General features: G+C 33.2%; 2 protein-coding genes across 3 annotated transcripts in view; one reads left to right on the forward strand and one right to left on the reverse strand.

Annotated features, from left to right (window-relative positions):
* Nucleotides 1-27,654, reverse strand: part of Epac (Exchange protein directly activated by cAMP) — a 113,478-nt gene that overhangs the window by 36,596 nt on the left and 49,228 nt on the right. Inside the window, exon 4 of the mRNA XM_090159646.1 lies at nt 4,403-4,549. Within this exon, the coding sequence (XP_090015772.1) occupies nt 4,403-4,549 (147 nt within the window). The remainder of the gene's footprint in view (nt 1-4,402; nt 4,550-27,654) is intronic.
* Nucleotides 14,772-19,418, forward strand: LOC149925347 (P-selectin-like). 2 transcript variants are annotated; one of them, XM_090159647.1, is made up of 8 exons: nt 14,776-14,906; nt 14,986-15,030; nt 15,369-15,554; nt 15,793-15,990; nt 16,275-16,463; nt 16,737-16,934; nt 18,362-18,553; nt 19,112-19,418. In XM_090159647.1, the coding sequence occupies exons 1-8, from the start codon at nt 14,858-14,860 to the stop codon at nt 19,312-19,314; spliced, it is 1,260 nt and encodes a 419-aa protein (XP_090015773.1). In that variant the 5' UTR covers nt 14,776-14,857; the 3' UTR covers nt 19,315-19,418. The 2 variants fall into 2 exon arrangements, with proteins under 2 accessions (XP_090015774.1, XP_090015773.1); XM_090159648.1 differs by lacking the exon at nt 18,362-18,553 and having other exon boundaries at nt 14,772-14,906.

The following is a 27,654-nucleotide window of genomic DNA, read 5'->3' on the forward strand; positions in this document are numbered from 1 at the left end:
CGCGCGTTTATGGTAGAGTTGTATTACAGAGATGGCGATCGTAATGCTCATTGAGGTTGGGTAGGTTTGCTCGGGGATCGAGTTATTGGCCCATTTTTCTTCCAAATCGTCTTAATGAACAAAATTACTTGGAGCTTTAGCAGAACAAAGTAGCAGGTGCGTTAGACGATGTTTTACTAGCCACTTACAGACGACTAGGTAGCAACATCATGACGGAGCGCCACCCCATCAACCTGAAGAACGAGTTCCCATAGCGTTGGCTTGGTCGAAACGGTCCCGATCAATGGCCTCCAAGGTCTATAGACATAATGCCGATGGACTTTTCTTATGGGGTTTCATCAGGTTACGAATTTACGAGACGCCTGTTGCGAACATCGAAGATTTACTTCTCACTCGTGCCGAAACTTGTATCGCGGTTAACGGAGGAATCATAGAACCTCACTTTGGATGAATAAAAATATCCTTTTAATTTAAAAAATATGAACCATTTAAGCCATTTCTGACATTTACCTACAAAACTCTTTTTTCATTTCCTCGTATCTCCAACTTTATTGTACATTTTCGATAATTCTCTACAACTTTTTTTGAAGGTTTTCCTGCCAAAAACTAAATTTTTGAAAAACGTGAAAATATTTTCCGATTTTTCTGAAAATGTGTATGTAAATACTAAAAGTAATACCCTAAAAATTTCGCAACTTTAACTTTTGTAGTTTTTGATAAAAATGTCCAGTCCGAGCAATTCCGGACACCCTGTACATATACAAACATTGACCTTCTTATAATTTAACCAACGTGAAAAAAAATAATAAAAATAATAAAAAAGTAAACATTCTTACGTATTAAATTTAAAATCTATTACACCATTGTCTTAATTTAAAATTTCCAATTATTTAAATATATACAGCTTATTTTTCCCCAATCAACTTCAACGGTTTTGTCACAATGGTTTACCTCCAATACAAATAAATATATTTTTGATTATATAATTATTTTAAGCACTAGAGGAAAATTAGTTTTACGGGTGTAATTAACAGCGAAAGGAGATATAGTACCCCTTGGGGAGTGACAGGTGACATTTCAACTCTTAAAATGATAAATACCTTGTAAAAAATAATAGGCAACATAATGCCAATGGTCAAAAACATCTTCAAGCATTTGTAGCCTTGGTATCCATTTTTGCCACTGACTGATCGCGAATAAAGCGCTTTCCCTGATGCGCGTCACTATCTTAAAATCCTGCGTCAGAAGTTGTAAAACACCAGTACATTTTACAGCTTTTCTTGTCTAGATTTCATTGGAATCATTGGTGCAAAATTACTCATATACCTGTCATATCAGAAAAATAAAAGCCGTGATTTTTGAAAAGATTTACTGTCTATTAATTTTGAAGGATACGCTACAAAAATTCAGTTCAGTGGCGTAATTAACGTCGGGAAAAATGGTCTTTAGGATAAGACGGGTCTCCAAAAGGAGTTTTTTGCGGGCTATCCCCTGAGATCTTAGTTACGCCACTGCTGATTTCGGTTTTTGGTAAGCCCAGAAAGACCCAAATATCCGTAAATCGTTAGGTTTAGTAAAAGACGCGAGCGTAAGAAATACCTCATAAATCTTCTTAAAGAACATACTTCGCACGTGTTCACACTCCTTTGTACGTATTTTACATTGACTTGGCGAAGAAACAAAATTTGAATCAACTTATTTAGATAATTTAGATTCTATAGTTTTTCTTTAAGATCTGTTTCGCGAAGCATCAGTTGCCACGCTTGGAATTCACGCTCGGAAGTTGTGAAATGCTCCGCGCAGTCTTGGTATCGCAGCATTCCGCGGAGCTCAACGACCTTTCGACCTCAATTAGCGTCGCGCGTGGCGTAAGCCGTACATCAATCTAACTCGGACAATGGCGTTTTTTGAGGAATAAGAAGCGTAACTCACCGAGAAGAGGAGGCGCGATGGACATTCAATACAGAAACAACAGCGACGGAGCTTCGATTTCTGGGACAACGCAAACGCTATTTTGGAGAGCGGCCCACTTTTTACAAAAGAAAACTTTGACGCGCGCTTTTCCAATTTGACGTCGACGAGAGAGAAGAGCGCGCCATCCGAGAGCCGCTTCGTTTTCTGGCGAAGAGCCGCCAAGGAGCCCGACCAAATGGAATAGCACGAACGACACTCCACTTTAAGCGAGCGAAATTTCCCCTTTGATGTTTTTCAAAACATTTTTCCCGCTTTTTTTCCTCTTTCAAAGCAACTCGATTTCGAAAAGATCTACATAGCGCGGGATGTTTCTCTATAAAGGACGATTTTTGAGGGAGCATCCTGGCGAATCCAAACACGGCACCCACGTGCTCGTCAGACACCCACATTCTAAAGGAATCGTAATAGAATAGCAACACCCTCGTCAATTCGGAAACTCGACCGGCGACCAGCTCCCCCGGGCGCCTACGCGTCGAGCCCTTTCAATGAGGAGTTTCTTTCGTCAAATACGCGCCGAATTTAATAGGAAATCAACGACGCTATGGATAACACGGCGCAATAATTATCCTAATACTAATCCCGCTTTTGGAAGTAGCGAGAAACGCATTTTGCCCTTTTAAAAGACCAATATGTTTATCCCGGCTGTGGTATAGTATACGCTTTGGTGATTTTAAAAAGAGAAATTTTAGATTTTCATTTAGGGGGCGGTGTGATTAGTTAATTGATTTTTCGTGTAGTTTCGGCGCTCCCTCGTTCGATGCAAAAGGGTTTCGCCGTACTGAAAACTACAGCGAGGAAAAGAGGATAACACGAGTCGTAATTTGACAACGTGTGGTGACCCATTTTCCCCTTGGCTTTTATCATATTTTTCCCTTCAATAAAGGCTAATAAATATGTATGGGCGTTATAACGATTTTTCAATTTGATTTCAATAAGTTATTGCTTAAACGGCTGCTCTACAAAGGCGTTGCCAAGTTGTCGAACAGTAGGCCGAATAAAAGAAGTAACGAAATAACGTAAAGCGAATTTAGTTACGAGAAATGGAAAATGAATTTAAAAAAGGGGTGTTGATTTTTTTAAATCGATTTATTTGATTTAAATCGGAAATTAATTTTTTAATTTGATAGTTTTCCTAAGGTTTTATGCCTGATTTATTTACAAATTCCTTAATAATGTAAGGGCAACGGTAATGTAAACTAAAATTTAAATTAATCGACATTAAATTTAATTATTATTAAAAAAATTTAATATAATTGAATTGGCTGTGAATTAACTTCCATCGTACATTTTCAAAAATGCATTTAAATTATTTAAATGTTTTTTTAAATCATAAGATGTAAATCGCGTTTTAAATCACTGAATTAATTCAAATTGATTTAAATCAGATCTATTGAGATTATTTTTAGCGTCCCAGGATTCATACCACGAGCATTTTATTGCCTTTACCGTATAAAGAATTGCAACACGTTAGTCACAAACGCTATCTACTCCTAGTGACAAAGAATATGTATGGAATCTCGTCGCACCATCTAACGACCACTTGTGGAACTCATATGATTCTTAGCGTAAAATTTATATTCGACTAAGTAAAGGCTGTTCACTACGAAACGCCATCTATTGAATTCTAAGTAAAATTAAATTATATAATTTTATATTACATAAACATTTTTAATCTGGCTCGATAGTAGGGGCAATCGGTGTAAGTCAGATAGAAAAATGTCTGATTGGTTTGAATTGTTTTCTGCTATATAAATTCGTCTGCTGCTTTCAATTGAGTTGGCTTATGCAACAAAATTAAGCTTTTACGAATTATTCGTCAGAGCCTTTAGGTTCAACTCTGACGTCATCTTACAAAATATTAAGGATGCACGGATATGGGTACAGTCGATATATCGGCTATACGTGGCCGATAATATCGGCCGATATTATTTTAAGTCATCTATCATAACAGTACTATCTATCGGCACCTGCATCCAGTGTTGATAGTGAAAGACTATTTAGTACAACCGGAAAGTTACTTAAAAAATTAAGAAATAGACTAAAGCCAAGCATTGTTGAAGAACTTGCCTTTTTAAAGGGAAATGTCAGGTTGTGGCAATAAAATATTATCATTAGGTAGTTAATCGATAATTTTATTATTTTTAAATGTTTTTCCTGCAAATATTTTTCGAATACCGGTATCGGCCAATATCGGCTTCGTTTAAGCCGATATTGGCCGATACCAGTATTAGAAAAATTCGCCGATATATCGGTGCATCCCTTCAAAAATATTAACTCTATTTGCCCTACACTAAATGCGCCAAAGAAGCGAATAATTTAAACCTGTAATTTCTTAAATCTAGTGGTGGCATATAAGAATAGATGGCGCCAAACGGCTCAGTTAGATTGAAACTGCACAAAGCAGGGCGCGCCGGTGATGGTGAATTACCTCCCATAGTTGCTGGAAGTCCCTTTGTTCAATGCGCAGCAGCTCGCAGTGTTCGTTCGTGACGACAGTCGCTTGATGCGGCTCGCTCTCCAAAACACTCTCTCCAAAGGCCGTGCCTATTCCCAGCGTACATAACGTTACAGATTCCTGAAATCACATAAAAAACGAATACTAATTTAATAAATATTGATAATAAATTGGCACGATATGTCATTTAAAGAAGTCCTAAAAAAATTAAAGTTTAAATTGTTTCGAAGTATTTAAGTATCAAAATAGTAACGGCACATACAGGGTGTTTAAAAGGTTATGCAAAAATTGTAAGGAGTTGTAGTATGCCTGTTTTATCCCATTTTTTGAGCGACTTATAATGCCTTTAAACAAGTGGCCGGGTTATAATGCGTAGGAGGGTGGTGGCAAACCCTTCATGCCACGCGAGTAACAGATCCCTACTTAACTATCACCGTTAACCTCGACAAGTTTTTATGGAAAGGGGAAACCGAAGAACTCGGGGAAAAACCCTTTAACCAGTGGAAGAGAACTTGCAAACTCAACGCAGAAAGAGGATTTGTCTCATACTATACTTCACGTATGATTTTTCTCTCTCTGAAAGTAAAGGTAGACAGGTTAAGCCATCCTTTGAAAACGTGTAGGTGAATCTTGTAAGAGTATAGTTGGTACACGATTACGCAAAGTCTACACTCAGATATAAGTTTTCCTTACACATTTAATAAATACGAAAGTTTATTTTTTATAATTTATAGTATATCATTTACTTTTTATAGTATATGATTTACTTTTTATAGTTTATCATTTATTTTTATAGTTTATCATTTATTTTTATAGTTTATCATTTATTTTTATAGTTTATCATTTATTTTTTATAGTTTATCATTTATTTTTATAGTTTATAATTTATTTTTATAGTTTATAATTTATTTTTATAGTTTATAATTTATTTTTATAGTTTATAATTTACTTTTTATAGTTTATCATTTATTTTTAAGTTTAATTTATTTTTATAGTTTATTATTTAATTTTTATAGTTATTTATTTTTTACAGTTTGTTATTTATTTTTTACAGTTTATTATTTATTTTTTATAGTTATTTATTTTTATAGTTATTTATTTTTTATAGTTATTTATTTTTTATAGTTATTATTTATTTTTTATAGTTATTATTTATTTTTTATAGTTTATTATTTATTTTATATAGTTTATTATTTATTTTTTATAGTTATATTATTTATTTTTTCAGATTATAGTTAATTTTTTATAGTTAATTATTTTTTTTTATAGTTAATTATTTTTTTTTTTATAGTTTATAATTTGTTTTACAGTTTATTATTTATTTTTATAGTTTCTTATTATATTGTGACAAGGGAATATTTCTTTTTCGAAAAAGTAGTATTGTTTTTTTTAATTCCCCTTAATTTCCCCATTCATGTTCAAGGGGTTTTATCAAAACGTGAACTCTGCCACGGTAAAAAGTTGTCCGCTTCTTACTCTAATAAACAATGTGTTATGTTATTTATACTTTATTTAAAAATTATCAACTTACTTTTTATAGTTTATCATTTATTTTTAAGTTTAATTTATTTTTATAGTTTATTATTTAATTTTTATAGTTATTTATTTTTTACAGTTTGTTATTTATTTTTTACAGTTTATTATTTATTTTTTATAGTTATTTATTTTTATAGTTATTTATTTTTTATAGTTATTTATTTTTTATAGTTATTATTTATTTTTTATAGTTATTATTTATTTTTTATAGTTTATTATTTATTTTATATAGTTTATTATTTATTTTTTATAGTTATATTATTTATTTTTTCAGATTATTATTTATTTTTTATAGTTAATTATTTTTTTTTTATAGTTTATAATTTGTTTTACAGTTTATTATTTATTTTTATAGTTTCTTATTATATTGTGACAAGGGAATATTTCTTTTTCGAAAAAGTAGTATTGTTTTTTTTAATTCCCCTTAATTTCCCCATTCATGTTCAAGGGGTTTTATCAAAACGTGAACTCTGCCACGGTAAAAAGTTGTCCGCTTCTTACTCTAATAAACAATGTGTTATGTTATTTATACTTTATTTAAAAATTATCAACTAACAATGAAATATAATTACAATTATAATTCATTTATATTAACGTTTCTAGATTTAAATAAATTTGAAATACACTGAATATTAAATTTTGACCAAGTTATCTCTGATCATTTTATAATAAATCAAGCCGCAATATTTTCAAATTCATTTCCCCAGATAATTTTTTTAGATTTTCGCTAACCTTTTTAAGGTCATAATGAGACAAGTTTTAACTTTACATTTTACCTCTATCAATAGTGAATGAATATATTTTAGTTTATATTTAAGTATTCAAATTATGTTTTTATACCAAATTTATAATATAACTAGCGGATAATTATAAGCCAGAACCATATAAAAACATTGCTTAAACAAAGCTATCTTTTCAATTGAATAAAATTGTTAGCCCTTTTAAAACCTAAATGAATAACCATCTTAATAAATTAATAATGACACACATTATACATCTTTGTAACAATTTCCCAAATGAAAGACCGCCCATTCAATTTAGGAAATAAACTAGATAAAGAATGATGCAAAGAATCTGCATATTTTCAAGACGCTCAAATAACATAGCGCAACGAAAAAGTCCGAAGGGTATTTCCTATTTTATTTTTCTAAGACTAAGTTTTGAAGCGACTGTTAGGCGGAAATCGAAGCTTTCTATGCCACGAGGGCGCGTGGACGTCAAAGTACACCTGCCGGCTAGAAAGTTTCAAGCAGGAAAACAAAGAAGAACTTCATTATGTTTTGGCAGCTCTGGCAAAACATGAGCTCACAATTAAATCATTAAAATTTGCTTCAAAGTATTTATGAAAAATTTACGAACGTAGATTCTTTAGCAATGCCAAATCAGGGCAAATTCAGTTAAATTTAATTTTTAATTAAAATTTTAATTTATTTAGATTGATTTGAGTTGTAGTTTACATTACCGATGTACTCAAATTGTTAATGAAATTGTCAAGAAAAACAGAAATAAAACATTAAAAAATTAATAAAATCAAAAAATTTATAAAAATCAAATTTAAATCTATTTTAAAAAAATATATAAATATTCAACAACCCTATGCAAACCAAGATTTTCCTTTTATAAAGTCATACGCTAATAGAGAGGTTAATTGTGTCAAATAGGAAATCATAAATGTTTACACTTGGAACGTCTAAGACTGGGCTGGGCTGTGGCCTCGAAGCCCTCGATGATAGAAACGGGCAGGGTTTACAGCCAAGATTTTCACTCGTGAGGTAGTACGACGATTCGAGATTAAGCCTTGGATCGAAAAGAAGGTCCCACATAACTCTTCTTTAACTATCTAAATACAGAATGAATGCGTAACTAGACAAGATTCGCGAAGAATATTATATATACTACAAGAAACAAATCGGGATATCTTAAATCCATTTTCTGATCCGTTGTTTACCGGCAGCGGTTGCTGAAAATACACACCTTGAAAGCTACGAATTACGGATAAATTAGCTCTTTGCTTCCTCTGATTACATAATTTTTGCCAGAGTTTTTGGAATCAGTGTTTTGTTAGAAAGTTCCATTAAAATTGTCATCAACAATGTATTTATTTATAATTAGGGATTATCCCCCTCATGCGTTGGGAATATTTTAATTAAATTCAAAAACTGCTACGAATTAAATTGCAATTAGTAGCATTTAATTAAGAGGTTACTAGAGCTAAATTTCGAAAATTGTATTTTCTTACGTTGTAAGTGGAGTCGCGTGGGTAACAAACACAACATTGTTTATAGAAACTTGATGCCTGAGATGTTTGTAATATAGTATAAACACAAACAAACAGCTATTCGTAAAGGTCTCTGATGTTATTCAGGTCATTAAATTCTATACTTTTTTCTCCAAGCGTTAATTAGTCATTATAGTAATGAAGGGTTGTGGATTTTTCCGCTCTGTCCCTCTAGGGTTGGTCTCGATTACTTTATATAATTTATATTCTACAAAGAATGTTTTCATCCGTTTTAAGTCAAGTGAAAAAATGCTTCGGGTTTCAGTTAATGAGTCGGTTAGAAAAATCAGATGCTGTAGTATTTCCGAGCAGTAAACGTTTGCAGTGAGTTATGCCATTCTATACAATTTATCAGGGAATCTTCCAAGCAATGTTATTATTTTAATATAATATTATTTTAATATAATATAATATAATATAATATAATATAATATAATATAATATAATATATATATAATATATATATAATATAATAATAATATAATATAACATATCATAGTATAACATAATATAAAATAGCATATAACATAACATAAAATAGTATATTATATAACATAACATAAAATGACATATAAAATAACATAATATAACATAACATAAAATAGCATATAACATAACATAATATAAAATATAACATATAGCATAACATAACATAATATAAAATATCATAAGTAGACAATATACATGAGTAGATATTATATGCAGAACAAAATAGATAAAGAACAAGATTTCTACACCGACTAAGCAGAAGATGGCGCTACTGGTAAGCCCCCTAGTGTTGTGTTGCGCCATCTTCAGCTAAGTCGAAGTAAATACCTCCCTTATAGCAGGAGTTTTTAAATTTATTAATTATCTTAAATAATTTTTAATTAGACCATGAACAATGAACCTGACACAACAAAAATATCATAATAAAATCGTGCTTGTCCCGAAATGTACCCGCTAAATGCGTTCTCAGTACGCGTTTCGGTAAAAGCGCTAAATGTCTGTAATTTCCCTATTTGTATAAAACATCAATCACCTCAATTTCTCATTGCGTTTTCAAAACTGGCCATATCGCGGACCTTTTTTTTCAACGAATGCCAGGCGGCTAAATCTTTTAATTCTAGTGTATACATATTAAATGTGCGTAATTTAAATTAAATTATCTGATTAATTATCACTTTTAATCATTTCCAAAGCAGACGATTCTTTATTTGAAAGCACAAGACGTCTGCTTAGCAGATGAAAATCGAGCGGCTAGTGAGCTTCTCTGAAATGAAAAGGGTAATCGAAAAATTCCCGATAACGTGAGCAACAAATTATCGCGTACCCTCTTTTATTCGCGTTTATTTGCCTCCCCCGATCGCATTAGATATTTTTCATTTAAAAGGACGGCTACATAATATAATTCTGATAATAGTAACAATAATAAAAACCGCCCATAAGGAAATATATGGTTGTCTACCTATATTTTCCAGTGTAATATTCTAATCTTATCTGTCGGGGATCCAAATTTATCTCGGAATCGATCCGGTTCAGCGCTGCAGTGAAAACGAAAGAAACTAAATTGAATATTATATAACGCGTGTTATCTCTGGAAGCTCCTTTGAATGACGTGAACGACATTTCCCCCCACCCCGACCCCTTCGCTCGACCGCCGAATAAGTTGTATCGATCCACCTCTCTCTCCTCTCATTATTATTTTAATTATCTTTGACAAAGGAAGGCACGCGCGTGAAACGAAAACAAGTCCGGGCTAGACAAATTCAAACTTCGGAGGTGCGTACATGACAGCGTTGCCAGACGTACGATAATTATTGAACCTTACCATTATATCTACGGTGTATTTATACAGGGTGTTTCAAAAGGTTATGGAAAAATTTTAAGGTGTTGTAGGGGTGAGTTGAGAAATATGCCTGTTTATTCCCATTTTCCAGAGAACTTCAAAGTGTGGCCTACTTGCCCCTGGAAGTAGGCTGCAACAAGTTCAAAACCAAGCAGCACGGAAATGCGAACATTAAGGTTTGGGTTTATGTGATAGGTAAAAAAAGGACTTTGTAAACCAATCGAGGTAACCAGCGTAACAAAGTAAACTTAAATAGTATTTAAAGTCCCAGCTGCTTGGTTTTGCGCTTGTTGCGGTTTACTTCCAGGGGCTAGTAGGCCACACTTTGAAGCTGTCTGGCGCTCTTTTAACTCATGGTAGGAAAATGGGGAAAAACAGGTATTCTTCTAAACTCACCCCCAACAACTCCTTCAATTTTTTGCATAACCTTTTGAAACACCCATAGCAGGCTATTTTCGATAATTCAACCGAGGGTATACTAATAATCACGAATTAATCGTTTTATATCTTTGTACAGCCAAAGATAACGATTTAATTTTAATCTTATCTAATCATGATTTAATCATACGAGGGTGTCCTATTGGAGTGAGTTGCCCCTCGAATTCAACACCTTTTTAACATTAGATTTTTGTTTCAAATAGGCGGAGTGGTTAGCACTTTGGCCTCGGTGAACACTCGGAACAACTCCTTCCGCGTTGAGTTTGCAAGTTCTCTCCCCACTGGTTGAAGGAGTTTTCCCTCCAGCTCTTCGGTTTCCCCTTCCACCAAAACTTAAAGGTAATAGTTAGTGAAGGGAGCTGTTGAATCGCGTGGCGTGAAGGGCTTTCCACAACACTCCTACGCATTGTAACCCGGCCACCTGAATTAATGGCTTTAAAAGTCGCTTAATGACTTAAGCCTAAGGTGGTGCCTTGGGTATTAGCCTAGCTGATTATTATTATTTAATCGTTATTAAAAAAGTTTGATTCCTCAAATTTTACGTCAATACTACGACAAAATTCAAAATTTACCGCCAATTGTAATGAAATCGATAACTCTTTGTCATGGTACGATAATTTGATTTTTAGGACTTGGTAACGCTGGTACATGGGCAAAATGTTGGTCACCAGTAATATTGGTAGTCGTGATATATTTAGATTCAAATTACCTGATTTATCGCTGACCATTTTGAAAGATTTTCCCTGACCTTTTCAAGGTCATAATGATAAAGTTTTACTTTTATACTCCACTTCTATTAGTAGTTAATGAATTTACCACAGTTTGTATTTCAGTATTAAAGTGATTCTTCACGTTAAGTTTTAACAAAAAAATACGTTTGCAGCCTTAGGTTTTTTATGCTACTTTTATAAAATGTTCCAGACCAATTTATATTCCCTTGCTTTCTACAAATTCTTGAATTCCCTGACCTTCCCTTGACTTTTTAGGTCTATTTTGAAATACACCGAATTTCAGGTTAAAAGGAATATAAACCATCAAAGCTTTCTTTACTTACGAACCCAGCAATTTTATGGATTTACCTAAGAAACCAACCACTAAGCAGCACCGAAAATGTCAAAAGCTATAGGTGCTTTTACGGCAGGGCGACAGAAATACCAGAGGTTATTTTCCCCTTAAATCGACTTTTTGTTCAGCCTCCCCGGATTAAAGCTGCAAAAGTACCATTCACTATTGCAGTCTTTAAATCAAATTCCAGTTATGGGCTTCAATTTTTGCTTTTAGCAGGGTTGTCAAAATTTGTTAGATTCAAATTACCTTAATATTTGTCAACGAAATTTTTTCATTTTTAATCTATAATTTACTAAAGAAAATTCTTTTGCAACCAAAATTAAATTCCCCGACTTTTTAAGAATTTTTAAAAGACATTTTGTGAAATTCCCTGATTTACCTGAGTTATTCTAGATTTTCCAGGTACTGTAGCAGTTTAAACTAAAATATTGATAGCCACAGGGAAGTTGACCACAGGAAACCCTCCATTTTATAAAGGAAAAATAGGAAATTTATAGTCATTTTATGGGAAATTATAGGAACTCTCAGGTGCATTTATAGGAAATTATAGAAATAATTTTAACGAAGATAAAACAAATGCTTTTAAATCAACTTTGGTTTAATAATAATATTACATTTAATACGAAACCCTCACAGACTTTGTGACTAGATAAATGTTTGAAAGCAATATTGCATTTTCATTTTAAAACACTAGCCAGCCATAAATGCAAATGAAATTAATGCTTTAGGTTGGCTATATTGAAAGCGAAGCGTGAAGTACGAAAAATAGAAAAATATAATAAAATTAACAAATGATTGGAAGTTATTGGAAGTTATAGGAAGACAGACAATCGAAGTTTAGGAAAAATTATAAAATAAATATAAATGAACTATATATTTGGAAGATGTGAAATTATTCTCCATTTAACGAGAATACAGCGTAAAATAGTCTAAATATTCGGAAGCGATTAGTCTTTAATAGGAATCTGATATTTTATGCAGTAATCGTTTTGAGTGGGTTACTCACTAAGAACAATATTTTACACTTGATTACCCATTACTACATAAATACGTCGATTCTCCATGATTTCTATTGTTCCCAGAATTATTACTATAATTACCATAATTTGTTTAGATTTATCCTGATTTCTCTAGAATACCACCGATTACCGTGATTTCTGGGGATTACTACAGATTTTTGATTTCCCCAAAAAAAGGATTACTTTTTAACAAGTAAATACCTTTGATTATAATTTGATTACGTTTGAATATTAAACGATTGTTATTATCAGTGATTACTGATGAATTATAATGATTGCTAGCTATTACTGATGAATTATATTTACTACTAGTGAATACTACTTATTTTCGATTTCCTCAAATAGAAAATGATTACTCAATTCAAAAAATAGATTCCTCGGACGTTTTGCAATTGATTACTTAAGTGAATAACCTCTCGCTTAGCCCTAAAGAAGGAGTGGATTATTTTGCGCTCAGATCTGATCTGAAATTTGTAACAAATCAATTATTGCGGATTTAGTTGCTCGTCATATATTGCCATAGCTCCGGCTAAAGTTCCCGTTTTGGGTCCGTAGTAAAATCGTCCCGCGTTTCTCTCGTCGGCGGGTTTGTGTCGGCATGAAGGTCGTGTCTGTCGCGAAATTAAGCCGATTAAGGGAACCTCGTCTGCTTACGCGGAGTTCAAACTCCGCGAGAAATTAACAACGAAGCCCAGCGATATAATTTAAAACATCCTTTTTAGCGACGTAATGACTTTGAAGCGACTCCGGATATTATATGAAACACTTTTTATATCTTCCATTACGCGATCCCCAATTTAATTTATTCCGCGTCCTTCATACTGACAGCGCGGAGTTTGCCAAGCGTGTCCAAAAAATTAAAACTGTGAGGACGTACGAAGGAGCTACCGAACTATTACCTTACACAGGGCTCCCAGCCAATACCCTCTAAAAATTAAAGGTATTATAGGTTTGTAATCCCTAAATTATAGGTTAAATATAAGTTTAAAATTCTCAATATATAGGTTTTCATAGGATCCAAATTCACGGATACTTAAACTTAAATACATAAAGCAACCTGGACCACTTTTAAAATTTATTTTATGTGTCCCATACTTGTTTCAATTCTTTCTACCTCACGCCAAAAGTGGTCGATCCGCTGAGATTCGTCAATTTTTAACCCTTCCAATTGTAGTAGTTTGCCACTCTTACAATCTCTCTAAGCTAAAATGCTTCTTGGTTTCACTTGGTTTCACTCTGTTTTAGAAATTGTAAATTTTTAAACATATTTTTGGAGATTTGAGAGTTTTTGATCAGATAATCTACCACTTTCATATAAAACCTTTGGCACAAATTTATAGAGGCGGGAGTTTCGAGAAAAAAACGTAAGCAATCCGAAATTTTTTCAAATTGTCTTAGTGGAATTTTCAACAAAATGTTAAAAATATAGGAAATATAGGATAAAAAAGGAATTATAGGTTTTTATAGGACCATTTCAGAATTATAGGTAAATATAGGTATTATAGGTTCGCTGGGAGCCCTGCCTTACACTAAATTAAGTTAGTATTCGAACGATCTATTTTAGCGGCAAACATTATCAAAGGTACATTTGAAAATTTGATTAGAATTTCCATTTCAGTTCAAAAATTCAAAGCAAGGTAATCACCAAAATGAAAAAATTTTGGTACATCCCTAAAAGTGTCAAAACAATCGATTTTAAAAAAGAAACGCGTAACCTCTAAAATTATACAAATCATTTCTTAATCTGAGATTTGTAAGACAGCGTAACTTCAAAGGTTTCAAACACTGTGTCACCTCCAAAAAATGTTTTAAAAAGCAGTTATGGGTCAAAAAACCATTCAGAAACCGCCCCAAAATAGGAATAATATTTTAAAATAGTCCAGCCTTAATAATTGCAAAAACAATAAGTGGAAATTTCAAAAGGAAAAACCATTAATATTTTAATATATTTAAATGGTCATATTTGTAAATATTTTAGTTCTTCAAAATAAAATAAAAAGGTTTTGAAAAATAAAAAATCACCTTTTCCCGTACACTCTACAAAGAATACAACTATAAGTTGTGGCTTTCAATTATCAAGAATCGTAAACTATATTGGTTTGAGCAATAAAAGAGTACATGATTTAGGGCTTTACAATAATATATTTATTGTTTCGTAAAATATACCATCAACGAACTACGAACAATTGAACTTTCACGTTGGGTCGGTGAAAAAGGAGAGCTGTACGTTCGAGGTCCTTTTTGACATTAGGTGAGATATCATGATTAAGATCTCTAAAGAACTGAGTTGGAAATTATTTTTGTTTCTGGGTATGTTATAGGTGTAACCGTTACCATGTACTGTATATATGAAAAACCATTTCTTTAATATGTATTCATTTTATATTAGCTATATTCGCCTTGACGCAACTACGAGCTTCAAAGTCTCAACGAAGTAAGCCAATGCGACTTACCCAAAATAATTGCAAATATTAAAGACAATCGGTGAATTCTCCAATCATGATCAAAGCTTTTAATTATCGTACCAACACGCAAGGCTGGGCCCTGCCATTGGGCGAACGAACGCCAAGTCTCAGGGGCGCCTCAGTGGTAAAGAAAAATTGAGGGAAAAATATTTTTATATTAGGGGTAAGCACGGGGGGGGGGGCATAATCGTATCTCGCTCCATCCTAAATCTTGCCTCGGGCCGGCACTGACAACTCGATTCAGGTACTACTTTTGGCCGCTCTTCTTAAAAGCCTAATCGTTTTCTTCTCATTTTTCCTGCCCTAGGAAGATGTCCAAAATTAGTGGCTCCAGCTGACGGCACTGTCCAAGGTTCATGTTGGAAAGCGAGACCATCGATGGTCTGCGAAATTATTTGCGACCAAGGATTCGGTCCGGATAAATCGGTTTTTAATTGCGGACGTCGAGGAACGTGGAACCCAAATCCGATTAAAATTGTTTGCAAGCCCGATCGTAAGTACTTAATTTTAGCACTCATTTTGGCCAAGAATGTTTTTATTGGTAATTATGACTATATTGAGATGATGCTCGAGCAGTAAGCTCCATCCCTCTAAATGAATCAAGCCATTGTAGCGCACGCCGGTGACATTTCCGTGCCCTCCATTTCGCGTCGGTTGCCCACCGATCATTTCAACATTAAATAAATACAGTCTTGGTTTGGCACTGCGTAATGATTTCATTGTTGAAATAGAGAAAAGAGCTAGTTGTCCACCGCTGAAATCTCCCGCCAATGGAAATGTGCAGGGTTCGTGCGCGGCGGGGGAAACAGGCAAGATCTGTACAATTACTTGCAACAAAGGCTTCAGTCCGGAAACTTCAGTTTATACTTGCGGAAGAGATGGTCGATGGGAACCAGCTCCACCAAATAACGTTTCATGTACTCAAAACGGTAAGTATATTTAGAGCTTTTAAATGAAGCTAGTCTTCGCAATAAGTTGTCGAACACTTTCACCTTTTGCATCTCGAAGTGATTTCATAAGTCAGAAACTGATTTTGAGATTTCAGACACTTATGGTTTATGTGCAGATTTCTGGTATAGGCCGACTGAGAGATTTTAGAGCGGATTTTCGACCAGGAATTTTGAAGTTGATTTTAAGATTTCTAAAATCATTTTTCTCTAGAGTGTACGGGTTTTGCACTGTCTATTTATATCATTATTAAATATTAATGCAGAAAATAGTTGTCCAGCACTTGAAGCTCCCGCCAGTGGAAATGTGCAGGGTTCGTGTGCCGCGGGTAAGCCAAGCGAGACCTGTACGATTACTTGCAATAAAGGCTTCAGTCCGGATAAATCGGTTTTTAATTGCGGACGTCGAGGAACGTGGAACCCAAATCCGATAAAAATTGTTTGCAAGCCCGATCGTAAGTACCTAATTTTAGCAATCAATTTGGCCAAGAATGTTTTTATTGGTAATTATGACTATATTGAGATGATGCTCGAGCAGTAAGGTCCTTCCCTTTAAATGAATCAATGAATGACGTCTTCCAATGGCATTGCAGCGCACGCTGGTGACATTTCCGCGTCCTCCCTTTCGCGTCAGTTGCAAATTCGACCTTGATGCTCGCCGATCATTTCAACATGAAATAAATACAGTCTTAGTTTGGCACGGCGTAATGATTTCATTGTTGAAATAGAGAAAAGAGCTAGTTGTCCACCGCTGAAATCTCCCGCCAATGGAAATGTGCAGGGTTCATGCGCGGCGAGGGAAACAGGCAATACCTGTACAATTACTTGCAAAAAAGGCTTCAGTCCGAAAACTTCAGTTTATACTTGCGGAAGAGATGGTCAATGGGAACCAGCTCCACCAAAGAACGTTTCATGTACTCAAAACGGTAAGTATATTTCGCAGGGGTGGAAAAAAAACGGCTTTTTTAAAAATAAAACAACCCAGTTATTTAGTTGTTTTTATTAGCGACTTTCACAAAATTACTTGTTAAAAAAGAGGGGAAAACAACGATGTGTAAAAGTGCACAAGAAAATGGTTTTATTTTAAAAACAATTTAAAATTTATACCCGACTAGTTTCGGCCGCATTATCGCTCCGTCATCAGGGGGTTTGACCCGTTTATCGTTACATCTCTTGTTTATAAGTTCGGCTACTGTCATTTTTTAGAATAAACGTTTTTTCCAGTTTTTTACATAGTCAACTCCCGGTCCTAAGTCTCGATTTAAACAATAATTTTTATCTACTGATTTTTTAATATAGTAAGATTCGTAAATATTTAGTTCTAATTGATTTTTACAGGATTTTAAAAAATTTCCAGATTCAGGCTTAATGTTGTGGTTCGATTTACAAATATGTGCCGCTAGGGCTGAAGTCTCGATTTTTTTTTTATTAGTCTAAGAGATGTAACGATAAACGGGTCAAACCCCCTGATGACGGAGCGATAATGCGGCCGAAACTAGTCGGGTATAAATTTTAAATTGTTTTTAAAATAAAACCATTATCTTGTGCACTTTTAAATATCGTTGTATTCCCCTCTTTTTTAACAAGGAAAACAATCCAGTATGGTTAAAACCTGTTGTATCCGGTTAAAACCACTCAAATTGCTTATATCTAGCCCTGATTAATTCGAAAATGCTCAAATTGACCGATTTCAAAATTACGTTTTTGTGTGTGACCGTACCCTTTACATTGTGAGGTATAGCAAGCTAATTTACCTGCTTTTATACCCTAACATGGCGACGTATTTTCACGTGCAAAATGAATTTTAAAATCCCCCAATTGCTTCTAGCCTTCACTACTTCGTAAGACGACGTAGCAGACGACAAAAAGTGAAGGTTAAGTTTTAGTTTCGTTTTATGAAAAAAATGCAGAATATTATATTTTGCATTTTTAATTTGAAATAAATAGTATTTAAAATTTTCAATTTTTCTTATTCATTTCTCAATATTTTTTAATAAAAAAAAGTGGTTTTAAGCATGGATTTTTTGGTGGTTAAACCCAGATTACACCAATCTGGCTGGTTCTTGCCAACCCTGATATTTCGAGCATTTAAATGAAGCTAGTCTTCGCACCAGAGTGTCGAACACTTTGACATTTTGCATCTCAAAATGATTTCAGAAATCAGAAACTTATTTTGAGATTTCAGACACTTATGGTTTACGTGCAGATTTCTGGTATAGGCCGACTGAGAGATTTTGGAGCGGATTTTCGACCAGGAATTTTGAAGTTGATTTTAAGATTTCTAAAATCATTTTTCTCTAGAGTGTACGGGATTTGCACTGTCTAATTATATCATTATTCAATATTAATGCAGAAAATAGTTGTCCACCGCTGAAATCTCCCGCCAATGGAAATGTTCAGGGTTCGTGCGCCGCGGGTAAGCCAAGCGAGACCTGTACGATTACTTGCAATAAAGGCTTCAGTCCCGCCACGACCATATATAGATGCGGAAGCGGTGGCCAATGGGAACCAGCTCCATCAAAAGAAAGATTTTGTACCCAAAACCGTAAGAGCATTCGAGAGTACTTCAAAAGTCAAAATAAATGCCAGATCCCAAGTAGTAAGCCCCTCGCGTGCTTTCCCGTTTTACACAAAATCAGTTTCCACTATCGTAGCAGCAACGAAAATATTAAATAATTATAAATTATAATTGCGAAGAAAATTACTAGTAATTCTTTGGAATATCTAAGAAAATATTTCTTAGAATTAAATTTATTATTTATTATTTTAGTTCAATCGAAAATAAATTATCATAACGTGCGAAATAACATTAAGGGCATAAACTTTAATCTAGGAGATCACGAAAATTGAGTTACTCTCGGTCACTTTTCATTGTACAGAAAAAAACATGATTTTTTAATAATCTGGTTTAAAGATTAGTCGCAATTTTGTATCCAGATGACTGGGCCTATCTATCACCGTAATGGTAATGCTTAACAAATGCCTGACAAACTGAGTTGAATAGAATTAGTGCTCATTCAGTTGTGGCATCACAACTCTTTCGTGTGGACAACCCATCACGCGGTACCTACTGCTAATTTTCGCTAATATTTTTCCTTTTCAGGCGACCAGGTATGTCAAAAGTTGCTTAGACCCCCGAACGGTGTTCTTCAAAATTGCCAGTATTTCATCGGTGGACAATGTAAATACGTTTGCAATCCGGGTTACTTTCTACGCGGAATACAGATCCGCACGTGCCAGGCCAACGGGAAATTTACGGACGTGGCTCCTACCTGTTACAAAAACCCGCCCTATTACAAATTCTGAGTCCGTCGACTTTTCTAAATGCGTTTTGGTCGCACTGTTTTGTACTTCTTTCGCAATTAATTTATCGCTTTTTATTTCAATTAAATTTTAATTTTTATGTTTAATGATTTTATGGCTTCCTTGACAAATTTAATGATATTTTGCAGAGGTAATGTTAAGGGGCGGGGGCGGGGGTGGGGGTGGAGTGGGGTGGTGGGGGTGGAGTGCGGTGGTGGGGTGGTGGGGTGGTGGGGTGGTGGGGTGGTGGGGTGGTGGGGTGGTTAGCACTTTCGCCTCGCAGCAAGAGGAGCCGGGTTCGATCCCAGCTTGTGGCACTGGGTGGAAACTCGGAACAACTCCTTTTGCGCTGAGTTTGCAAGTTCTTTCCCCACTGGTTTAAGGGGTTTTCCCTCGAACTCTTCGGTTTCCCCTTCCATAAAAACTTGTTGAGGTTAACGGTAATAGTTAGTGTAGGGAGCTGTTGGCTCGCGTGGCATGCAGGGCTTGCCACCACCCTCCTACGCATTGTAACCCGGCCACCTGAATAAAGGCTTCAAAAGTCGCTTGATGACTTAGGCCTAAGGTGCTGCCTTGGGTATTAACCTAGCTGATTATTATTATTATAATTATTATTAACTAAAGTTTAAATTATTCTAAATTAAATTTTATCAATTAAAGTTTAAATTATTCTAAATTAAATTTTATCAATTAAAGTTTAAATTATTCGGAATTAAATTTAATCAATTAAAGTTTAAATAATTCGGAATTAAATTTTATCAATTAAAGTTTAAATAATTCGGAATTAAATTTTATCAATTAAAGTTTAAAGTCTGAACTCAATTTTATCAAATAAAGTTTAAATTAAATAATACTTAATTTAGTCAACTAAAATTTAAATTAAATTTAGTTTAATTTAGTCAACTAAAGTTTGAATTTAATTTAGTCAACTCAAGTTTAAATTTAATTAAGTCAACTAAAGATTAAATTTAATTTAAACAACTCAAGTTTAAATTTAATTTAGTCAACTCAAGTTTAAATTTAATTTAATTTAGTCAAATATAAATTATTCTTAATTAACATTTGTAATCTAAAATTTCAATTAATCTGAATTAACATTTGTTAACTAAAATATCAATTAATTTGAATTAACATTTGTTAACTAAAATTTCAATTAATTTGAATTAACTTTTGTAAACTAAATTTTAAATAATGCGAATTAAATTTAAATACGATTTGTAAATTAGTTTGCTCTGAATCGACAATGCTTCAGAAACTACTTTTGTACATATTCATAAGCACGTTGACTTTGATTGAATGGGTGATTTAAATAAATTACAAAACATTTAATTAAAATCTGTTATTTAAAAAATAATTTGATTTAAATCACGATTTAAGTTACTTACTTAAATCAAACTGTTTTAAATCCGCCAAGCATATTTGGTGGAAACAAGGTTTATTTACGTCTTTAATTAAAGAAATTAATAAATATATTCATTAGTTATATATAATTAAGATGTATCTGGCCCTTGATATTTATAAATAAATAGTTTAATTGAATAATTTCGCAAGTCTTCGGCCTGTCTCTTATAACGTCCTACATTTCATCTTTCAGTTTCAGAAATATCTATAGACTTTCACAAGTTTCATTGCCTTTTCACATGTAAAATTGTAAAATTAAATTGTTTCTTGAAAATATAATATATTTTCAAGAAACAATATATTTAATAAACATAATGTAATTAATAAACAATATATTTAATAAACAATATATTTAATAAACATAATGTAATTAATAAACAATAATAATTTAATAAACAATAATAATTTAATAAACATAATAAAATTAATAAACAATAATAATTTAATAAACATAATATATTTCATAAACAATAATATATTTAATAATGATAATATATTTAATAATGATAATATATTTAATAAACAATAATAATTTAATAAACATAACATATTTAATATTTTTAAAATAAAAAACCCAATAAAACCCTTAAACACCCAATAAACCCTAAAAAACCCACTGGGTTTTTTTAAACCCTGGCTACTGATGCGTAGTTTATTTTCTTTTCAGGTATTGCGAGGAAGAGGAACCACCAATGCCCGATTTCCGGGCCCCTTAGTGCCCAAAATTGAGTCAGCGACTGCAAGGGCACGAGATCACCTACTCATTGATGCATCATTCCCTTTCCATCCCTCACAGTGCGAGGAATAGCTTAAGCCCAAAATCTGACCCCCATAGTGCCCATAATTAAGACAGTGACCGTGAGGGCATGATATATCTAATCGATTGATGTATCACTTTACTTTCTATCGCTTACGGTGCGAGATGCAGCTTATGCCCAAAAAATAGACCCCAGGGCGCCCAAATTGATACAGCAACACCTCACTGTTGACTGTATATCTTTTCATTGAAGATTCCAATTTTTGGAGATAGATGGCGCATGTATTATCATAAGCAATTAGTAGCAAATTAAAAAAGCAGAACACGCCTCATGCGGGCTGTATGGGGTCCCGCAAATTGGCCAGAAAGTCGAAAATCGCAAAATAATAACCAAAAATTAGCCAATGATCAACTTCTTCAATTTTTTTATGGGGAACCGAGGATTTCATATTTGGATTAGAGAAAAAGTGTACAAAAGAAAAGATTTCCAAGAATATTTTCCTAGGTTAAATGTACGCAATATAGATCAAAATGTCTAACTTTCGAAATTTTATTGAAAATGACCTACAAGAAAGCCGCATCATTGGGTTTTTCATTGTAAATTTTTTCATTGTACATTTTTCCCTTTTTCTGTACATTTTTTCAATGTACATTTTAACTTTTTTGTGTACAATTTTTAATTGCTAATTTTTCCCTTTTTGTGTACATTTGTCAATGTGCATTTTAACTTTTTTGTGTACAATTTTTAATGGTTCATTTTTCCCTTTTTGTGTAAATTTTTTCAATGTACATTTTAACTTTTTTTTTCTACAATTTTTATATGTACATTTTTCCAGGGCACCCATATTTGCTGACGATTGAAGTTCAAACGGCTGGGGAGTTATGCCGAACTCCGGGGGTGGCGGCGGCTACGTACCCACACATCTCTTGGGGATTGTGTGTAAACAATTTTAGTAAATTTCAAAAATAGGAAAACATCAATTGTTCCGTGATTTACCAAAATTAACTGTTACCCTGGACCATTGCTAAAAGGCCGGTATTTTGATGCAGCGATATATCAGCCTATAGCGGTAGAAGTCAAAACAATTCAGTTAAAACTTAAAAATAACAAGATTCTTGATTAACTAACTATTCGATTTGTGATAGAAAATATGACTCACGTAAAATGAAAAGAGACATATTCAGATATGCTCTTGCAAACTTCCTTTAATGAAAAATGATAATAAAATCGGTTGACAGTGCACTGAACCGTCAGAGAGATAAGGGAGTGCGTATGCCGATAAGGGGCACCTGCGGGCGGGGGAAACGGGCCCCTATAGGGGCCCCCTTTTGCGGCAATATTCGGCGGGGTCAAAAGGTTAGCTGATTTACGAGGTCAATAGGTTATCTGCCCCTATGGACACGATACAAACAGCCGTTAAATAGGTGTGAAACGGACCCCCTATAGGGGCCCCATTTTGCGTACATTTTCGGCGGGGTCAAAAGGTTAGGTCAATAGGTTAGATGATTTACGATAGGTTATCTGCCCCTATTCCGCAGGTGGTGTGGACTGACACGATGTTATGCAAACAGCCGGCCAGTCATAGTTAATAGCTGGAGGCACCCCATTTTAGGTCAAAAGGTTAGCTGATTTACGATGTTATAACCCATAAAACCCAGGTGTTAACCCATTTTAGGTCAATAGGTTATCTGCCCCTATGGCGGTGACACGATGTTATGCAAACAGCCTACCCGTCATAGTTAATGTCGGGCACAATTCGAGTTGGTTTTCGCCGACAAACACTTTCGGGCCCCTAAGCGTACCGTAAAATAGCGGGCGGTCATCGGTAAAAGTGTTTTGGGAAAAAAAGAGAAGAGTGTATACAAATTATAAGGTTTTATTATTGCTCCCAATCGCTAGAAATTGGCTTTTTTTTCCCATTCACTATAAATCGCAGCAGTTTGCCAGAATTAGTTTTATCTCTCCGAAATAATTAATGTACCCAAAATTGGACCGCCAGTTTATTATTCTTTTTAGGGGGATCTCTATGGGCGTTTAACATTACAATAAAGCTAAAAGGTCCAGTTTGGGGTACATTTGGTCCGAAATGGGGTACATAGGGGCGAAAATGGTGACTTTGGTCGTTTTTAGGGTACATTTGGTCCATTTGGGTCCATTTTTGGGTACATCCGAATTGCAATTGGAAAAACGAAGAGCCGTAATTTGTTCCACCCATCCCTAAACTCCTTAAATTTATTGCTATAATTTATTTATCGCTGGCGAACCCTAGAATATAATTAATAAGGACAAGTTATTTAAATTTAATTTAGAACTTTTGTTTACATGATTACGACTAATCCGATATGATATATAATCCGTTTAAATCGTAATTTATCTATATAATTGTAATTAATTCGACATTTTAAAGGGTTGAAACGAACTACCTTCTGCAACTTGTATAAATAATTTAATTAAAAGTTCTAACTCACGTATTTGTAGTGTCTAGCCGCAGTATCGTCTGACATACGAGGGACAGCGACTTACCACCCCACCACACCCCACAGTCGCATTCGAATCTTCTTTAACTAAGAACTCTCTGCATAATTAATTTTTATAAAGTAAAAAAATAACCTTATTAATAGTTAATTAATAAGATATATAAATAATTATGCTTTATATGCTTTACGTAATGTGTTTACTTCTATATTAAGCTATTTTAAATACCATTATTGGGCTCAAGTACATACCATAAATATAATATAGCAAATTTGAGGGTGTGTATTGACAATATAAATACCAAAACAGTAAAAAAAAAATAACCTTGTTTAGCGTTTTTCGATTAGAAATTTATTATCAATGATCGTTATATAGTGATATACCATTTCTTATCTTGATAAGTTTACAGATAGAGGTAACCATTGTTACGTTACAATGCGGTTTTTGTTATGGAACCAATGACAATAAGCTTTAAAATTTGCTTATCTTTGAAAAAAGTCTCTTATTTCCAAGAACTATCTTATCGTGTGTAGATGCTCTAGAATTTTTAAAGAGGAAGTGGCTGTGCGATATAATATTATTTTGGCGTATTTCAATAGGTTTTTCTATAAAATGTTCAACGGCCGGTCTCCGTCACGCAACACCAACTTCACTAATAAAAGTTGGCAGTACTTTTTTATTTCCTCTTGGCCATCGAAATCTCATATGTATCTAGAATGCTGCCGCCTACGGCCGAGCTTGTCGCCAGTTCGTTTTGAGCCTTCAGCCAATGAGAGGCCGTAGAGTGGTTCCACCAAGGAGGATAATAATTCTCCTTGGTAAATATAATAAAATAGAAACTTACTTTTTTTTCTCTTTGACGGTACAAAGGGATACAATATTTCCATCAACGCGACTTCCCACCCCACCACACCCCACAGTCGCATTCGAATCTTCTTTAACTAAGAACTCTCTGCATAATTAATTTTTATAAAGTAAAAAAATAACCTTATTAATAGTTAATTAATAAGCTATATAAATAATTATGCTTTATATGCTTTACGTAATGTGTTTACTTCTATATTAAGCTATTTTAAATACCATTATTGTCTCAAGTACATACCATAAATATAATATAGCAAATTTGAGTGTGTGTATTGACAATATAAATACCAAAACAGTAAAAAAAAATAACCTTGTTTAGCGTTTTACGATTAGAAATTTATTATCAATGATCGTTATATAGTGATATACCATTTCTTATCTTGATAAGTTTACAGATAGATGTAACCATTATTACGTTACAATGCGGTTTTTATTATGGAACCAATGACAATAAGCTTTAAAATTTGCTTATCTTTGAAAAAAGTCTCTTATTTCCAAGAACTTGTATAATTATCTAGAATGTACTAGAGCTATTAGATATTTTGGATGAAAGGCGATCTAAAATTTATGCTTGTTTACTTAATTATTTCATTTAACCTCATTTTGGGTATGATCACTCTAGTACAAACATTGATCATAATCGATATCCTGAAACAATCATCAAATTGATAATATTATATTTTTAATGATTAATTAATCGTTTGTTTTATTTTTTATTACCTTAAGACATTTTATCGTTATTTAATAAATTAATTGTACATTATTTATCGTTATTTAGTTTTTCGTTGAGCAAAGTTTTTTGTCTATGATTATTTGATAAAAAACGTCTCTTATTCACAAGAACTTGTATATTTATCGAGAATGTACTAGCGCTATTAGATATTTTGGAGGAAAGGCGATCTAAAATTTATGTCTATTTACTTAATTATTCCATTTCACTCTAGCCTTAACCCAACCAGTGTTTATTCTTTATATTTAAATAAACCATATGATGTTTTTTATATTGACAAAATTCCGATTAAACAGAAGCGAAGATATAAGAAAAGGTTTTTATTGGAATATCCATTTCAGAAGACCAACGTCAGTGAATGAATTGGGCTAAATTTGGAATGATGTAATGAATAAGGGAATTATACATAACATAAAACTGAATTGTTGGAAGATTCAGGGTTATATCAAATGAAGGTGCTGAATAAGTAAACGTTATCTGAAACACTTAACTTGGAAGAAAATCAAAATAGGGCTGATATTATTTCTACCCTCAGAACCCACATTTTATACTTTATATACGGAGATCCCTCAAAAATCGAGAACAGTTTATGAATAGACTCGGTTCGAGTAAAACGTATGTGTTTGTCTTCTTCGAATATAATCCAAATGGGTCGAAACAAATATATTCAGTGTCCAAGTTGCGAGAAACGAATACGTGGCTATAGATTAAGAACCCATAAATGTAAACGTACATCGTGTACAACATGCAATAAATCGTTTAAATCACAACTGAGTCGGCATATTAGACGGTGCAGTCTAAGCCCTCACAAAGTAAACTTGGGTAAAGTAGAAGCGGAAATTGATAAACAACGAGTCCGCGCAGAAGCCGTTGCTCGATCGGGACTACCATCGCATCTTTTTGGAAATTTGACAAGTGCTTGGGTGGAACAAATGAAAACCCCTAAACGAATAAACAAAGATATAGAACTTAGACCATGGCAGAAAAGTTTATTGGAACATTTAATTCTCTCAGACAGAAAAATAATATTTGTAATAGGAAAAGATGGAAATGAAGGAAAATCGTGGATGTTAAATTACTTGAAATCCCGTAAGCCCGACTTTGTACATTGTCAGCAAGTGACAGTTTCGGGGAGTGAAATGCTTTTTCAATTGAAAAAAGTTTGCTCTGGTGTGAACCACTTTTTCTTTAACACCTTGAGAAGTATAAAAATATGCGACGAACACTTGGCAGTATTTGAAAGTTTAAAAGATGGTGAAATTGTTAGTACGAAATATAATTGTGTGAGTATAAATATTAGTACTCCAAATGTAGTTTGTGTTTTTGGAAATTATATGCCTGAATCTTACGGTTTAAGTTCTGATAGAATTGTACGATTTTATATAAAAAATAATTATTTATGTAAAAATTAATTATGAAATATGTATAGTAGAAATGTTAATATAAAATTTGCATAATTGAGGACGTGTGAATATAAAAATAGTAAACTTAAGGTTGTTTGTGTTTAATTCCCGATTTTTTTGGTATATGTTCATATTATAGCCGTCCTCAGGTTATCTATATAAAAACAAATGGTTGTACAAAAAAATGAAAAGAAAGAATAATAAAATTGTTGATTTAAACCAGAAAAGGTATGTCGGTCAAATGTTTGAGTTTTCTTAAATTTATTTCATATACATTTCTACATGTTTTTATTTCACTGTAATAAAGTCTCTAACACTTATGAATAGATAATTGTATAATTGATTTACAAGTTATTAGAGTTAGAAATTTAGTCTTAGCAATTGTTTTTTCACGCTTTATTTAAGTCAAGCAATAACATTTTTAAAAATGAAAGCTGTTAAACGAAATAAAATAAGCATTTCTGAACTTTTTATATTAATTATGTTTTATTATTTATAACGATATGGATTTCAATACATTTGAAGAAGCGAGTAAACTCAGCTTATCAGACTTGGGCAAAGTGGTTTTTAATTGATGGTGTTATATAATAAAATATACTTCAGCTTTTGAATAAGATTTTTTTCTATCCAACCGATATCCTTTATATAAAAGCTGAAGTAATTTATCCATTCAATTCAACAAGCATTAAAAAACCCGGTTCAAGTCAGAATA

Source organism: Leiobunum rupestre, chromosome 10 (genome assembly GCF_980474605.1).
Source record: "Leiobunum rupestre chromosome 10, qqLeiRupe1.1.hap1, whole genome shotgun sequence".
Taxonomy (NCBI): domain Eukaryota; kingdom Metazoa; phylum Arthropoda; class Arachnida; order Opiliones; family Sclerosomatidae; genus Leiobunum; species Leiobunum rupestre.